The sequence below is a fragment of the Cherax quadricarinatus genome, chromosome 23, assembly GCF_038502225.1.
Source record: "Cherax quadricarinatus isolate ZL_2023a chromosome 23, ASM3850222v1, whole genome shotgun sequence".
NCBI lineage: Eukaryota > Metazoa > Arthropoda > Malacostraca > Decapoda > Parastacidae > Cherax > Cherax quadricarinatus.
In genome coordinates, this window is record NC_091314.1 from 25634994 (window position 1) to 25653354 (window position 18361).

An 18361-nucleotide genomic window follows, 5' to 3' on the forward strand; every position below is an offset into this window, starting at 1 on the left:
TTGCAATCTTTGGCCACCTAGCCTATACTCTGTCTGTGGTCTTCTGTGCCCTTCCCCTATCTTCATGACTTTGCATTTGGCAGGATTAAATTCGAGAAGCCATTTGCTGGACCAGGTGTCCAGTCTGTCCAGGTCTCTTTGAAGTCCTGCCTGGTCCTCACCAGATTTAACTCTCCTCATCAACTTCACATCATCTGCAAACAGGGACACTTCTGAGTCTAACCCTTCCATCATATCGTTCACATATACCAAAAATAGCACTGGTCCTAGGACCGACCCCTGTGGGACCCCGCTCGTCACAGGTGCCCACTGTGATACATCATTACGTACCATGACTCGTTGTTGCCTCCCTGTCAGGTATTCTCTGATCCATTGCAGTGCCCTTCCTGTTATATGCGCCTGATGCTCTAGCTTCTGCACTAATCTCTTGTGAGGAACTGTGTCAAAGGCCTTCTTGCAGTCCAAGAAGATGCAATCAACCCACCCCTCTCTCTCGTGTCTTACTTCTGTTATTTTATCATAAAACTCCAGAAGGTTTGTGACACAGGATTTGCCTTCCATGAATCCGTGCTGGTTGGCATTTATACTCTTGTTCCGTTCCAGGTGCTCCACCACTCTCCTCCTGATAATCTTCTCCATAATTTTGCATACTATACACGTCAATGACACAGGTCTATAGTTTAGTGCCTCTTTTCTGTCTCCTTTTTTAAAAATGGGAACTACATTTGCCATCTTCCATACCTCAGGTAGTTGCCCAGTTTCCAGGGACGTGTTAAAGATTGTGGTAAGTGGCATGCACAACATATCTGCTCCCTCTCTAAGGACCCACGGGGAAATGTTGTCCGGTCCCATTGCCTTTGAGGTATCGATGTCCCTTAGCAGTTTCTTCACCTCCTCCTCATCTGTATGTATGTCGTCCAACACTTGTTGGTGTCCCCATCTGGTCTGTCCCCCCAGAGTCCTTCCTGTCTCTACTGTAAATACTTCCTTAAATATCGTGTTGAGCTCCTCACATACCTCTTGATCGTTTCTTGTGAGTTCTCCACCTTCTTTCCTCAGCCTTATCACCTGGTCCTTGACTATTGTCTTCCTCCTAATGTGGCTATACAGCAGTTTCGGGTCAGATTTGACTTTCGATGCTATGTCATTTTCATACTGTCGCTGGGCCTCCCTCCTTATCTGTGCACACTCGTTTCTGGCTCTTCTACTAATCTCCTTGTTTTCCTGGGTCCTATGCCTCCTGTACCTTTTCCATTCTCTGTTGCACTTAGTTTTTGCCTCCCTACACCTTCGGGTAAACCAAGGACTCGTTTTGGTCTTCCTATTATTTATGTTTCCCTTGGGAACAAAACTTTCCTCTGCCTCCTTGCACTTTGTTGCCACATATTCCATCATCTCGTTTACTGATTTTCCTACCATTTCTCTGTCCCACTGAACCTCCTGCAGGAAGTTTCTCATACCTGTGTAGTCCCCCCTTTTATAGTTTGGCCTGTCCCCTTCAGTTCCTGTTACCTTCTCCACTTGTAACTCTACTATATAATCAAAACTCAGAACCACGTGATCGCTAGCTCCAAGGGGCCTCTCGTAAGTGATGTCCTCAATGTCTGAACTGCTAAGGGTGAACACAAGATCCGGTCTTGCTGGCTCATCCTCCCCTCTCTCTCTGGTTGTGTCCCTGACATGTTGATGCATGAGGTTTTCAAGTACCACATCCATCATCTTGGCTCTCCATGTTTCGGGACCCCCATGTGGCTCCAGGTTTTCCCAGTCGATCTCCCTGTGGTTGAAATCGCCCATTACCAGTAACTTTGCTCTGCTCGAGTGAGCTCTTCTTGCCACCTCAGCCAGTGTGTCCACCATCACCCTGTTGTTTTCTTCGTACTCCTCTCTTGGCCTCCTGCAGTTCTGTGGTGGGTTATACATCACTCCAATGACTACTTTATGTTCTCCAGACTGAATTGTACCTACAATGTAGTCTCTTTCTCCAATCATGTCCATGCCTTCCATTTCCTCAAATCCCCATCGGTGTTTTATGAGCAGTGCAACCCCTCCTCCCCCTCTACTCCTTCTATCTTTCGTCAGGATCTGATATCCTGTTGGGAAGATTGTGTCTGTTATTGTCTCAGCGAGTTTTGTTTCTGTGACTGCTATGATGTCTGGGGATTTTTCACTCATTCTTTCGTTCCACTCCTCATGTTTATTCGTTATTCCATCCGCGTTTGTGTACCAAACTTTCAGTTTCTTTTCTATCATTGTGGTCATGCAAGAATATTGGGGTTGGGGGAGCGAGAGCCTTGGTGGGGGCCTATATGGGGCTGTGGTGTAGGTGGGGTTTGTGATGATGGGGGTGGGGTCAGAATGCCCGTAAGGGACAGCTGTTGGGGTGAGGTTTGTGATATGGGGGTTGGTGGCAGAGGGAACGTGTGTGTGTGTGTGTGTGTGTGTGTGTGTGTGTGTGTGTGTGTGTGTGTGTGTGTGTGTGTGTGTGTGTGTGTGTGTGTGTGTGTGTGTGTGTGTGTGTGTGTGTGTGTGTGTGTGTGTGTGTGTGTGTGTGTCTGTGTCTGTGTGTGTGTGTGTGTGTGTGTGTGTGTGTGTGTGTGTGTGTGTGTCTGTGTGTCTGTGTGTCTGTGTGTGTGTGTGTGTGTTTACTCACCTAATTGTACTCACCTAACTGTGGTTGCAGGGCTCGAGACTCAGCTCCTGGCCCCGCCTCTTCACTGATCGCTACTGGGCCCTCTCTCTCTGCTTCCTGAGCTTTGTCATACCTCTTCTTAAAAATATGTATGGTTCCTGCCTCCACTACTTCACTTGCTAGGCTATTCCACTTGCTGACAACTCTATGACTGAAGAAATACTTCCTAACGTCCCTGTGACTCGTCTGAGTCTTCAGCTTCCAGTTGTGACCCTTTGTCCCTGTGTCCCCTCTCTGGAACATCCTATCTCTGTCCACCTTGTCTATTCCCCGTAGTATCTTGTATGTCGTTATCCTGTCTCCCCTGACCCTTCTGTCCTCCAGTGTCGTCAGTCCGATTTCCCTTAACCTTTCCTCGTACGACATTCCCTTGAGCTCTGGGACTAGCCTTGTTGCAAACCTTTGTACTTTCTCTAACTTCTTGACGTGCTTGACCAGGTGTGGGTTCCAGACTGGTGCTGCATACTCCAGTATGGGCCTAACATACACAGTGTACAGTGTCTTGAACGATTCCTTATTAAGGTATCGGAACGCTATTCTCAGGTTTGCCAGGCGCCCGTATGCTGCAGCGGTTATTTGGTTGATGTGTGCCTCCGGTGATGTGCTCGGTGTTACGGTCACCCCAAGGTCTTTCTCCCTGAGTGAGGTCTGTAGTGTTTGTCCACCTAGCCTATACTCTGTCTGCGGTCTTCTTTGCCCCTCCCCAATCTTCATGACTTTGCATTTGGCTGGATTGAATTCGAGAAGCCAGTTACTGGACCACATGTCCAGCCTGTCCAGGTCTCTTTGCAGTCCTGCCTCATCCTCGTCCGATTTAATTCTTCTCATCAACTTCACGTCATCTGCGAACAGGGACACTTCAGAGTCGATTCCTTCCATCATGTTCACATATATCAAAAATAGCACTGGTCCTAGAACTGACCCCTGTGGGACCCCGCTCGTAACAGGCGCCCACTGTGCGTGTGTGTATGTGTGTGTGTGTGTGTGTGTGTGTGTGTGTGTGTGTGTGTGTGTGTGTGTGTGTGTGTGTGTGTGTGTGTGTGTACTCACCTACTTGCACTCACCTAGTTGTGGTTGCAGGGGTCGAGTCACAACTCCTAGCCCCGCCTCTTCACTGGTCGCTACTAGGTTACTCATCTTGCTCCCTTAGCTTTATCATACCTCTTCTTAAAGCTATATATGGATCCTGCCTCCACTACATCACTTACAAGACTATTCCACTTCCTGACAACTCTGTGACTGAAGAAATACTTCCTAACATCCCTGTGATTCATCTGTGTCTTCAGCTTCAAACTGTGACCCCTTGTTATTGTGTTCCATCTCTGGAACATTGTGTCTCTGTCCACCTTATCAATTCCTCTCACCTAATTGTGGTTGCAGGGGTCGAGACTCAGCTCCTGGCCCCGCCTGTGTGTGTGTGTGTGTGTGTTTGTGTGAAATTATTCGGAATTAAAAAAAATCATGGAAATATCGCAATAAGTGCGAACAAATGAATGTTGATGTGTTGTTAGTGAGGCAGCCAGATGAAGAGTGACGCGCCTCTTATAAGATAGGTGCCCGACACTCTTGTCTAGACTCACACGCCACCACATGAAGTTGTATCAGAACATTAAGAATATCTCCAAGAATCTTCCTCAAGTAGGTTAGAGTACCACATCCTGGAAATACTACTGGAGATAGTGTAATTTTTACCACAAATACTGTATACCAACATATCATACATGTACCGAATAGTCATGTAGAAAACTATGTACTAGATGAAAAAGAAAGTTATGAATTTCTTGTTCATAAGCCTTATACAATTAACACAAAGCTAGCACAAGAAATAAAAAAATCGTAACTATTTTTAACTAAAAAACAAGAAAGTTACATATGTACCTAACAGTCATTTAAAAACATTATTTCATAAAATATCATTAAGGAAAATAAACAAAAAACTCCACCAGTCTGTCCTGGTATAAACATCCGCTGTTCCAGGCGAAAAATTTCGTTCTATGTTAACAGGAGGAGAGTGCCTGCATATTTTGGTCGCTATTCAAAATTAAATTAATACTCTAAGATGTTTGGTGTCCACTACAATAACAACAAAATACTAACCATACCACAGGCGGGAATAGAACCCGCGATCAAAGTCTCAAAACTCCAGACCGTCGCGTTAACCACTGGACCAGCTAGCCACAATAGGATTCGTCCAACTAGGTATATTTCTACACCATAGGAAGGTTAGCATAGGCACCACTGTGACCACAAATGCGGCTAGCTGGTCCAGTGGCTAACGCGACGGTCCGGATTTTTGAGACTCTCTGATCGCGGGTTCTATCCCGGCCCGTGGTATGGTTTGTGTGCAATCGTGTCATTACGATTTCGTGAGTCATGTTAACCAAATACTAGTGAACGTTTTTTAAACATATCAATATGCAGAGTTTTTTTTTTAAGTTGACAAAAGATAACGTGAGAGCAAAAGTAACTATAATCTTATAAGAAGAAAGTACAAGGTTATATCCAACAAATAAATCGAGATACAGTGGTTTGCTTTAGTGGATTCAATATCGACTACACTAGACACAAATATCTTAATTCTTAAAATAAGGATTAAAATCTCAGTAAATAAACATGGAAATATACACACCTTTCATTGTAATGTATATAACTTATGTCTTACAATGAAACAAATTATGCTTTAATACGCTACAATGTTGAAATTGGTATAAAATACCAGGTTGATGAGTAAGACACATGCTACAGTTACTATCTTTACTGTCGAAAAGTTTCGCCTACACGATAGACTTCTTCAGGTCACAGTATTCCAGACCACGGAGCCGAGGGACTGACCACCTCAAACTGTTTCTCTAAGGTGATGGACTGATTACATCGCCACTGCTCCCACTGCCTACAATACTTGCTCCTTTGACTGAAAGTGCTTACTGTATAGGCGAAACGTTTCACCAATAAAGATACCCAACTGTTGCACATGTATCTTCCTCAATACTCTACAAGACGTAGGTGGTCCACTCTTTATTATCTACAAGTGCATAAAACATACGCTTATAATACAGGTGAATAAAGTTTATAATATACAGTATTTGTGTTAAATTGAAGCAAAAGAAAGATTATGACACAAACTAGAGAGTTGTTGCGTCTCACGAGATTGTTAGATGAATGTGCACAAGGAGGAAGTTATCACTTGAATGTGGCTCAAGACAAGAGAAAATTTATTTTGTGTCGAGAAGTGAGGTGCTACAACAAGGGTAAACTCAGGTGTTGAGAAGTGAGGTGCTACAACAAGGGTAAACTCAAGTGTTGAGAAGTGAGGTGCTACAACAAGGGTAAACTCAAGTGTTGAGAAGTGAGGTGCTACAACAAGGGTAAACTCAAGTGTTGAGAAGTGAGGTGCTACAACAAGGTTAAACTCAAGTGTTGAGAAGTGAGGTGCTACAACAAGGGTAAACTCAAGTGTTGAGAAGTGAGGTGCTACAACAAGGGTAAACTCAAGTGTTGAGAAGTGAGGTGTTACAACAAGGGTAAACTCAAGTGTTGAGAAGTGAGGTGCTACAACAAGGGTAAACTCAAGTGTTGAGAAGTGAGGTGCTACAACAAGGGTAAACTCAGGTGTTGAGAAGTGAGGTGACGGTGTTAGCACTTAACAACACACAAGTACCAAACAAACACAGTACAGCCTTCACCTGCCCACAATTGTCTGCTCATATATATATACATGAGATGATCCATGGGATGATCCATGGGATGATCCATGAGATGATCCATGAGATGATCCATGAGATGATCCATGAGATGATCCATGAGATGACCCATGAGATGATCCATGAGATGATCCATGAGATGATCCATGGGATGATCCATGGGATGATCCATGAGATGATCCATGAGATGATCCATGGGATGATCCATGGGATGACCCATGAGATGATCAATAAGATGATCCATGAGATGATCCATGAGATGATCCATGAGATGATCCATGAGATGATCCATGGGATGATCCATGGGATGATCCATGAGATGATCAATGAGATGATCCATGAGATGATCCATGGGATGATCCATGGGATGATCCATGAGATGATCCATGAGACGATCCATGGAATGATCCATGAGATGATCCATGAGATGATCCATGAGATGATCCATGAGATGATCCATGAGATGATCCATGAGATGATCCATGGGATGATCCATGGGATAACCCATGAGATGATCAATGAGATGATCCATGAGATGATCCATGAGATGATCCATGAGATGATCCATGAGATGATCCATGGGATGATCCATGGGATGACCCATGAGATGATCAATGAGATGATCCATGAGATGATCCATGGGATGATCCATGGGATGATCCATGAGATGATCCATGAGATGATCCATGGAATGATCCATGAGATGATCCATGAGATGATCCATGGGATGATCCATGGGATGATCCATGGGATGATCCATGAGATGATCCATAAGATTATCCATGAGATGATCCATGAGATGATCCATGGGATGATCCATGGGATGATCCATGAGATGATCCATGAGATGATCCATGGGATGATCCATGGGATGATCCATGGGATGATTAATGGGATGACCCATGAGATGATCAATGAAATGATCCATGAGATGATCCATGGGATGATCCATGGGATGATCCATGAGATGATCCATGAGATGATCCATGGAATGATCCATGAGATGATCCATGAGATGATCCATGGGATGATCCATGGGATGATCCATGGGATGATCCATGAGATGATCCATGAGATTATCCATGAGATGATTCATGAGATGATCCATGGGATGATCCATGGGATGATCCATGGGATGACCCATGAGATGATCCATGAGATGATCCATGGGATGATCCATGGGATGATCCATGGGATGATTAATGGGATGACCCATGAGATGATCCATGAGATGATCCATGAGATGATCCATGGGATGATTCATGAGATGATCCATGAGATGATCCATGGGATGATTCATGAGATGATTCATGAGATGATCCATGGGATGATCCATGGGATGATCCATGGGATGATTCATGAGATGATTCATGAGATGATCCATGGGATGATCCATGGGATGATTCATGAGATGATCCATGAGATGATCCATGAGATGATTCATGAGATGATTCATGAGATGATCCATGAGATGATCCATGGGATGATCCATGGGATGATCCATGGGATGATTCATGAGATGATCCATGAGATGATCCATGAGATGATCCATGGGATGATTCATGAGATGATCCATGAGATGATCCATGGGATGATCCATGGGATGATTCATGAGATTATCCATGAGATGATCCATGAGATGATCCATGAGATGATCCATGGGATGATTCATGAGATGATCCATGGGATGATCCATGGGATGATCCATGGGATGATTCATGAGATGATCCATGAGATGATCCATGAGATGATCCATGAGATGATCCATGAGATGATCCATGAGATGATCCATGGGATGATCCATGGGATGATCCATGAGATGATCCATGGGATGATCCATGAGATGATCCATGAGATGATCCATGAGATGATCCATGGGATGATCCATGAGATGATCCATGGGATGATCCATGAGATGATCCATGGGATGATCCATGAGATGATCCATGAGATGATCCATGGGATGATCCATGAGATGATCCATGGGATGATCCATGAGATGATCCATGAGATGATCCATGGGATGATCCATGAGATGATCCATGAGATGATCCATGGGATGATCCATGGGATGATCCATGAGATGATCCATGAGATGATCCATGGGATGATCCATGGGATGATCCATGAGATGATCCATGGGATGATCCATGAGATGATCCATGAGATGATCGACAGATGATCTCACACTTTCACACCTAATATCTTAAATAATTTACAACCATTTTCAGTCATCAAGACGAAGGTATAAAACTGAGGTGAGCTGGAGAGGAAGACTGAGTGTGAAGTGCAAACAAGTGAAGGTAGTGCAAACAAGTGAAGGTAGTGCAAACAAGTGAAGGTAGCGCAAACAAGTGAAGGTAGTGCAAACAAGTGAAGGTAGTGCAAACAAGTGAAGGTAGTGCAAACAAGTGAAGGTAGTGCAAACAAGTGAAGGTAGTGCAAACAAGTGAAGGTAGTGCAAACAAGTGAAGGAAGAATAAACAAGAGAAGGTAGTACAAACAAGTGAAAGTAGTGTAAACAAGTGAAGGTAGTGCAAGTAAAGGTAGTGCAGGTAATGTAAACAAGTGAAGATAGTGCAAACAAGTGAAGGGAGTGAAAACAAGTGAAGGAAGTGCAAACAAGTGAAGATTATGCAAACAAGTGAAGGTTGTGCAAGCAAGCAAATGAATAGCAAATGAGTGAAGGCAGTGCAAACAAGTGAAGGTAGTGCAAACAAGTGAAGGTAGTGCAAACAAGTGAAGGTAGTGCAAACAAGTGAAGGTAGTGCAAACAAGTTAAGGAAGAACAAATAAGTAAAGGTAGTGCAAACAAGTGAAGGTAGTGCAAACAAGTGAAGGTAGTGCAAACAAGTGAAGGTAGTGCAAACAAGTGAAGGTAGTGCAAACAAGTGAAGGTAGTGCAAACAAGTGAAGGTAGTGCAAACAAGTGAAGGCAGTGCAAACAAGTGAAGGCAGTGCAAACAAGTGAAGGCAGTGCAAACAAGTGAAGGCAGTGCAAACAAGTGAAGGTAGTGCAAACAAGTGAAGGTAGTGCAAACAAGTGAAGGCAGTGCAAACAAGTGAAGGTAGTGCAAACAAGTGAAGGTAGTGCAAACAAGTGAAGGCAGTGCAAACAAGTGAAGGTAGTGCAAACAAGTGAAGGCAGTGCAAACAAGTGAAGGTAGTGCAAACAAGTGAAGGCAGTGCAAACAAGTGAAGGTAGTGCAAACAAGTGAAGGTAGTGCAAACAAGTGAAGGTAGTGCAAACAAGTGAAGGTAGTGCAAACAAGTGAAGGTAGTGCAAACAAGTGAAGGCAGTGCAAACAAGTGAAGGTAGTGCAAACAAGTGAAGGCAGTGCAAACAAGTGAAGGTAGTGCAAACAAGTGAAGGCAGTGCAAACAAGTGAAGGTAGTGCAAACAAGTGAAGGTAGTGAAAACAAGTGAAGGTAGTGAAAACAAGTGAAGGTAATGCAAACAAGTGAAGGAAGAACAAATAAGTGAAGGTAGTGCAAACAAGTGAAGGTAGTGCAAACAAGTGAAGGTAGTGCAAACAAGTGAAGGTAGTGCAAACAAGTGAAGGTAGTGCAAACAAGTGAAGGTAGTGCAAACAAGTGAAGGTAGTGCAAACAAGTGAAGGTAGTGCAAACAAGTGAAGGTAGTGCAAACAAGTGAAGGTAGTGCAAACAAGTGAAGGTAGTGCAAACAAGTGAAGGTAGTGCAAACAAGTGAAGGTAGTGCAAACAAGTGAAGGTAGTGCAAACAAGTGAAGGTAGTGCAAACAAGTGAAGGCAGTGCAAACAAGTGAAGGCAGTGCAAACAAGTGAAGGTAGTGCAAACAAGTGAAGGTAGTGCAAACAAGTGAAGGAAGAACAAACAAGTGAAGGTAGTGCAAACAAGTGAAGGAAGAACAAACAAGTGAAGGCAGTGCAAACAAGTGAAGGCAGTGCAAACAAGTGAAGGAAGAACAAACAAGTGAAGGCAGTGCAAACAAGTAAAGGAAGAGCAAATAAGTGAAGGTTTCGTAAACAAGTGAAGAAAAAATAAATTATTCAAGGAAGAACAAATAAGTGAATAAAGAATAAATAAGTGAAGGAAGAACAAGCAAGAAAGAACAAACAGGCGAAGTAGAACAAACAAATGAAGGAAGAACAAACAAGTGAAGGAAGAGGATGGAGGAGAGGCGCAGGAGAGGCGAAGAAGAGATGACTGACAAGACAGGTGTTGTGGGCAAGACAGGTGTTGTGGGCAAGACAGGTGTTGTGGGCAAGACAGGTGTTGTGGGCAAGACAGGTGTTGTGGACAAGACAGGTGTTGTGGGCAAGACAGAGGTGGGGAAACACGGGGTAGCGGGAAGGCACAGGTCGTAGGCAAGAGACGTTATTTGCAAGACAGGGGGATATGGGCAAGACAGAGGGACGTGGGCAAGACAGGGGGACGTGGGCAAGACAGGGGGACGTGGGCAAGAGAAGGGGAGGTGGGCAAGGCAAGGGTAAGTGGGCAAGAGAGAGCACAATATAAGCACCTTGGTAGTATAGCGTTCACTGTGGGTACTCACTCGACGATCACGCTGCATGGAATAGGTAAACACATTATTGTTATAGCCAGCATCGGGAGGGGCTAGCTAGCATGGAGGAGGAGCTAGCTAGCACGGGGGAGGGGCTAGCTAGCACGGGGAGGGACTAGCTAGCACGGGGAAGGGCTACCTAGCACGGGGAGGGGCTAGCTAGCACGGGGAGGGGCTACCTAGCATGGGGAGGGGGTAGTTAACACGGGGGAGGGGCTAGCTAGCACGGGGAATGGCTAGCTAGCACGGGGAGGGGCTAGCTAGCATTAAGAAGGGTTTAGTTAATACGGGGAGGGGCTTGCTAGCACGTGGAAGGGGTGAGCTACACATGGGAAGGGCTAGCCAGCACCTGGGAGGGGCTAGCCAGCACGAAGGAGGGACTAGCCAGAACGGAGGAGGGACTAGCCAGAACGGAGGAGGGACTAGCCAGAACGGAGGAGGGACTAGCCAGAACGGGGAAAGGGCTATCCAGCACGGAGGAGGAGTTAGCTAGCACGTGAGACGTGCTCGTTAGAACAGGGGAGTAGCTAGCTTTTACGGGAAGGGGCTTCATAGTACTGGGGAAGGGCTAGATAGTACAGGGAAAGGGCTAGAAAACACTGGAGATACCTAGTAAGGGGAGGGGCTAGCTAGTATGGGGAGGGGCCAGCAAGAGTTGAAGGAACGAGGTGGGATCAGAAGGAAATAGCTAGGAGAAACTAGTTAGGTCGGAGTAGGAAATAGCCAGAAGGACCTAGCTAGGATGTCAGAAGAGTTACGATATGGAACTAGGTATTACGAGGAGAGAATAGTTAGGAGGCACTAGCTAGGAGCACCAGCTAGGACGAGAAAGGAATAGTTAGGAGCATTAACTAGGACGAGAAAGGAATAGTTAGGAGGCACTATCTAGGACGAGAAAGGAATAATTAGGAGGCACTAGCTAGGACAAGAAAGGAATAATTAGGAGGCACTAGCTAGGAGCACCAGCTAGGACGAGAAAGGAATAGTTAGGAGCATTAACTAGGACGAGAAAGGAATAGTTAGGAGGCACTATCTAGGACGAGAAAGGAATAATTAGGAGGCACTAGCTAGGAGCTAGGCAGGAGGAACTAGCTAGGAAGAACTGAGTAGGAGGAACTAGCTCGGAGGCACTAGCTTGCAGGAAATAGCTATGATTAGCCACACTAACCTACCACTCCCCAACACTTCAGTGAAGCATAAAATCATGAAGGATCCTGGTGGCTATCAGCATGTAACAATGATCATGGTGGCTATCAGCACGTAACAATGATCATGGTGGCTATCAGCACGTAACAATGATCATGGTGGCTATCAGCATGTAACAATGATCATGGTGGCTATCAGCATGTAACAATGATCATGGTGGCTATCAGCATGTAACAATGATCATGGTGGCTATCAGCATGTAACAATGATCATGGTGGCTATCAGCATGTAACAATGATCATGGTGGCTATCAGCACGTAACAATGATCATGGTGGCTATCAGCACGTAACAATGATCATGGTGGCTATCAGCACGTAACAATGATCATGGTGGCTATCAGCATGTAACAATGATCATGGTGGCTATCAGCACGTAACAATGATCATGGTGGCTATCAGCACGTAACAATGATCATGGTGGCTATCAGCACGTAACAATGATCATGGTGGCTATCAGCACGTAACAATGATCATGGTGGCTTGCAACATAGTAAAAATAAATTATTATTATGTATGTGTGAAGCGCAAGGAGGGGTGTAGGCTCGACCCTCCGTCCTGATATACACGTGCGGAGGAATCTCCACCGGATGTCTTGCTTCCTACAAGTTTTTACATCCTGTTAAGGAACACTTGACATACATGACTCAGATTTATACATGCTGTTTAGCTATCACACTTCTCCGGCTATTCACCTGCCAGACTTTTGCATGTGCGAGTGACAAAGGTCAATGGATCCACTCGACACACAAGCTTGTAGGAAGTCTGTTTACGGTGTTTTAGAAGTCATACGGGACCTCCATTCAACAGGAGTAGTTGGGAAGTTTTCATAAAGACTCTGTTGGCAGCTTCTCCACAAAGTCCTGACTTGTGGACATTGTAGTGGAAGGTACTCGAGGGCTTGGTCCTAATTCTGCACACTGCCATAACAACTTACTGGAGTGAGAGATATGGGATGAAGTGTAAATAAACCCAGTGAGGAGCAGGGGAGCGGTGGGGACAATAAGGGAACACTGTATCAACATCCGGGGTCCCAGACTTTTCAACATCTTACCAGAAGATATCAGAAACACTGTTGGAACAAGTGTAGAAGCCTTCAAGAGGAAACTAGACAAGTATCTTCACCAGGTGCCAGATCAACCAGGCTGTGATGGATATGTGGGGCAGCGGGCCTCCAGCACCAACAGCCTGGTTAACCAGGCGAGCACTAGACGAGCCTGGCCCATGGCCGGGCTCATAGAGTAGATATACTCTCGAAATTCTTCAAAGGTATATCAAAACGTAGAGCAAGGATACGAATCTGACTGCCTCACTGAAGGCTATTCTCAGCTACTGTTGGTTTATGTCTGTTTAGAAAGCTATTCAAAGCTTTTTTCAGGAAAAGTTATTTTAAACTTCCGCCAGATGATGTGTGATGACCTCGTCAACACCTGTTTAAAACTTCTTGTTCAAAGTGGTATAAAATACCGACAAGTTGATGTACAACAGTTTGGATATATTTATTGTTGAAACGTTTCGCCTACAAGGTAGGCAGCAGTAGCAGCGAGGTCAAGATGATGCAATCAGTCCATCAACCTTAGAGAAATAATTCGAGGCGGTCAGTCCCTCAGTCTGGAGAAGAATTCTTCTTCATGGAGCTGATTTCTCCTCCAGGCTGAGGGACTGACCACCTTAAACTATTGCTCCAAGATTGATGGACTGATTATATCATCTTTACCTCTCCATTATTACTGCTGCCTACAATACTTTCTCCTCTGTATTCGACTGATGAAGCCTACTGCGTAGGCGAAACGTTCTAACAATAAAAATACCCAACTGTTACACATGCATATGACTCTTAAAACTTTTTCCAATCCATGTGGGTTTACCTCAGGAGAAGTTATCCTCGGCTTCGTCCAGACATCAGTGACATCTAAACCTGACTCAGGCTTCGTGAGCCACTCACAAGTTTTATATTGATTTTTATAAAGTAAAATATTTGCTACAGTAGTTGTCTATTTTTGGAATTTATTATGCATGGTCTAAGGTAGAGTTTTAACTTTAACGGTTACATAATTTATCATTAGTACTGATAACAATTATTTTAGACTGAGATACAAATTTAACAAACTATGTGCAATGTCTAAACGATATAACAAGAACTTATTAAACTATTCTAATAAATATAAAAATATTTGTTTTAAACATTTTCTAAAATATTAAATTAATAGAGCTAATATTAATTTCAAATTTAAAAGTTTCGTAATAAAAAAAAAAACACCTGAAGTCTGGTGGAGGAAAAAGTAAACATAAGTGTTTCTTTGGGAAGAAGAAAACAGGAGGTTAGATGGAGAGGTGAGACACTGGAGATATTATAGGCTCAGCAGCGCCTCCTACAGCAGACATCTGAGATGCTACAGGTTCAGCAGCGCCTCCTACAGCAGACATCTGAGATGCTACAGGTTCAGCAGCGCCTCCTACAGCAGACATCTGAGATGCTACAGGTTCAGCAGCGTCTCCTACAGCAGACATCTGAGATGCTACAGGTTCAGCAGCGTCTCCTACAGCAGACACTGGGGATACTACAGGATAAGCAGCGTCTCCTACAGCAGACACTGAGGATACTACAGGATCAGCAGCGTCTCCTACAGCAGACACTGGAGATAATATAGGCTCAGCAGCGCCTCCTACAGCAGACATCTGAGATGCTACAGGCTCAGCAGCGTCTCCTACAGCAGACACTGGGGATACTACAGGATAAGCAGCGTCTCCTACAGCAGACACTGGGGATACTACAGGATCAGCAGCGTCTCCTACAGCAGACACTGGAGATATTATAGGCTCAGCAGCGCCTCCTACAGCAGACATCTGAGATGCTACAGGTTCAGCAGCGTCTCCTACAGCAGACACTGGGGATACTACAGGATAAGCAGCGTCTCCTACAGCAGACACTGAGGATACTACAGGATCAGCAGCGTCTCCTACAGCAGACACTGGAGATAATATAGGCTCAGCAGCACCTCCTACAGCAGACATCTGAGATGCTACAGGCTCAGCAGCGTCTCCTACAGCAGACACTGGGGATACTACAGGATAAGCAGCGTCTCCTACAGCAGACACTGGGGATACTACAGGATCAGCAGCGTCTCCTACAGCAGACACTGGAGATATTATAGGCTCAGCAGCGCCTCCTACAGCAGACATCTGAGATGCTACAGGTTCAGCAGCGCCTCCTACAGCAGACATCTGAGATGCTACAGGTTCAGCAGCGTCTCCTACAGCAGACACTGGGGATACTACAGGATCAGCAGCATCTCCTACAGCAGACACTGGGGATACTACAGGATCAGCAGCATCTCCTACAGCAGACACTGGGGATACTACAGGATCAGCAGCGTCTCCTACAGCAGACACTGGGGATACTACAGGTTCACCAACGTCTCCTACACCAGACACTGGGGATACTACAGGTTCACCAACGTCTCCTACAGCAGACACTGGGGATACTACAGGATCAGCAGCATCTCCTACAGCAGACACTGGGGATACTACAGGATCAGCAGCATCTCCTACAGCAGACACTGGGGATACTACAGGATCAGCAGCATCTCCTACAGCAGACACTGGGTATACTACAGGATCAGCAGCGTCTCCTACAGCAGACACTGGGGATACTACAGGTTCACCAACGTCTCCTACACCAGACACTGGAGGTACTACAGGTTCAGCAGCGTTTCCTACAGCAGACACTGGGGATACTACAGGATCAGCAGCGTCTCCTACAGAAGACACTGGGGATACTACAGGTTCACCAACGTCTCCTATAGCAGACACTGGAGGTACTACAGGTTCAGCAGTGTCTCCTACAGCAGACACTGGGGATACTACAGGATCAGCAGCATCTCCTACAGCAGACACTGGGGATACTACAGGTTCAGCAGCGTCTCCTACAGCAGACACTGGAGGTACTACAGGTTCAGCAGCGTTTCCTACAGCAGACACTGGGGATACTACAGGTTCAGCAGCGTCTCCTACAGCAGACACTGGGGATACTACAGGTTCAGCAGTGTCTCCTACAGCAGACACTGGAGGTACTACAGGTTCAGCAGCGTTTCCTACAGCAGACACTGGGGATACTACAGGTTCAGCAGCGTCTCCTATAGCAGACACTGGAGGTACTACAGGTTCAGCAGTGTCTCCTACAGCAGACACTGGAGGTACTATAGGTTCAGCAGCGTCTCCTACAGCAGACACTGGAGATACTACAGGTTCAGCAGCGTCTCCTACAGCAGACACTGGAGGTGCTACAGGATCAGCAGCGTCTCCTACAGCAGACACTGGAGGTACTACAGGATCAGCAGCGTCTCCTACAGCAGACACTGGAGGTACTACAGGTTCAGCAGCGTCTCCTACAGCAGACACTGGAGGTACTACAGGTTCAGCAGCGTCTCCTACAGCAGACACTGGAGATAATACAGGATCAGCAGTGCCTCCTACAGCAGACACTGGAGGTACTACAGGTTCAGCAGCGTCTCCTACAGCAGACACTGGAGGTACTACAGGTTCAGCAGCGTCTCCTACAGCAGACACTGGAGGTACTACAGGTTCAGCAGCGTCTCCTACAGCAGACACTGGAGATAATACAGGATCAGCAGTGCCTCCTACAGGAGACACCTAAGATGCTACCCGAGACTCAGTAACTCACTCCATTAAGCTGGAGTGAAGACTCTTGCACCAGGTCTCCCAGCTTGTTCATGGCAGCATCTACCAGAGAGATCTTAGTGTACGGCCGCAGCAGAAGTTCTTCCGCCTTGCTGTAGCCGATGAACAGGAACACTCCGTAGTTGACGTCGTAGTTGTCTGTCGGCACAATATACAAGAACAACTTTCGCTTTACACAATAGTAAATTTGTATCTATTAAGCCATATCCATCAAATCATTATTTTAGCGCATCAATAAATGCTCACTTATAGGACAAATTACTGAAAATTTTGAAAAATAAAAAACAGAAAAAACAGAATGCATCACTTTCCTGTCCCAATTACCCCTCAAAAAAACAGAAAAACAAAATTGTCTGCTAATATATATCAAAATGAGGCAAAGTGTCCAGTTGTAACGTATAAAAGAAAATAATATTTAACATCATCAGTCAAACACAGGTAAATAAATTTTCATTTGTTTGTTCTTGTAATGTTGAAACATTTGATCATTTAGGACAAAAACAATATTCATAACAACGAAAAACAGAGACAAAGTCCTAAATATTTATCCACAATTTCAATTTAATAAAATGAATAATACTGAGTCCAGTCCTGAAAATCCAGTGATCACTGTAGCCGTCATCCACTAGTGTCTGGCACCGTCTTGTCAGGTGCCAACCACAGTGCCAGCACCACTGAGAGTGTCACTTGTCAGGTGTCAACCACAGTGCAGGCACCACTGAGAGTGTCACTTGCCAGGTGCCAACCACAGTGCAGGCACCACTGAGAGTGTCACTTGTCAGGTGTCAACCACAGTGTAGGCACCACTGAGAGTGTCACTTGCCAGGTGCCAACCACAGTGCAGGCACCACTGAGAGTGTCACTTGCCAGGTGCCAACCACAGTGTAGGCACCACTGAGAGTGTCACTTGTCAGGTGCCAACCACAGGGCCGGCACCACTAAGTGTCACTTGTCAGGTGCCAACCACAGTGCAGGCACCACTGAGAGTGTCACTTGTCAGGTACCAACCACAGTGCAGGCACCACTGAGAGTGTCACTTGTCAGGTGCCAACCACAGTGCAGGCACCACTGAGAGTGTCACTTGTCAGGAACCAACCACAGTGCAGGCACCACTGAGAGTGTCACTTGTCAGGTGTCAATCACAGGGCCGGCACCACTGAGTGTCACTTGTCAGGTGCCAACCACAGTGCAGGCACCACTGAGAATGTCACTTGTCAGGTGCCAACCACAGTGCCAGCACCACTGAGAGTGTGTGTCACTTGTCAGGTGCCAATCACAGTGGAGGCACCACTGAGAGTGTCATTTGCCAGGTGCCAACCACAGTGCCAGCACCACTGAGAGAGTCACTTGCCAGGTGCCAACCAGAGTGCCAGCACCACTGAGAGTGTCACTTGTCAGGTGTCAACCACATTGCAAGCACCACTGAGAGTATCACTTGTCAGGTGCCAACCACAGTGCAGGCACCACTGAGAGTGTCACTTGTCAGGTGCCAACCACAGTGCAGGCACCACTGCGAG

The 18361-nt window shown here is 45.6% G+C and overlaps 1 protein-coding gene across 1 annotated transcript in view; it reads right to left on the reverse strand.

Moving 5' to 3' along the window:
- Positions 1-18361, reverse strand: part of LOC128685564 (uncharacterized) — a gene marked incomplete at its 5' end in the record, with an annotated part of 404172 nt that overhangs the window by 28173 nt on the left and 357638 nt on the right. The window contains 2 exon segments of the mRNA XM_070088019.1: positions 10899-10943; positions 16828-16982. Coding sequence (XP_069944120.1) covers positions 10899-10943; positions 16828-16982 — 200 coding nt within the window.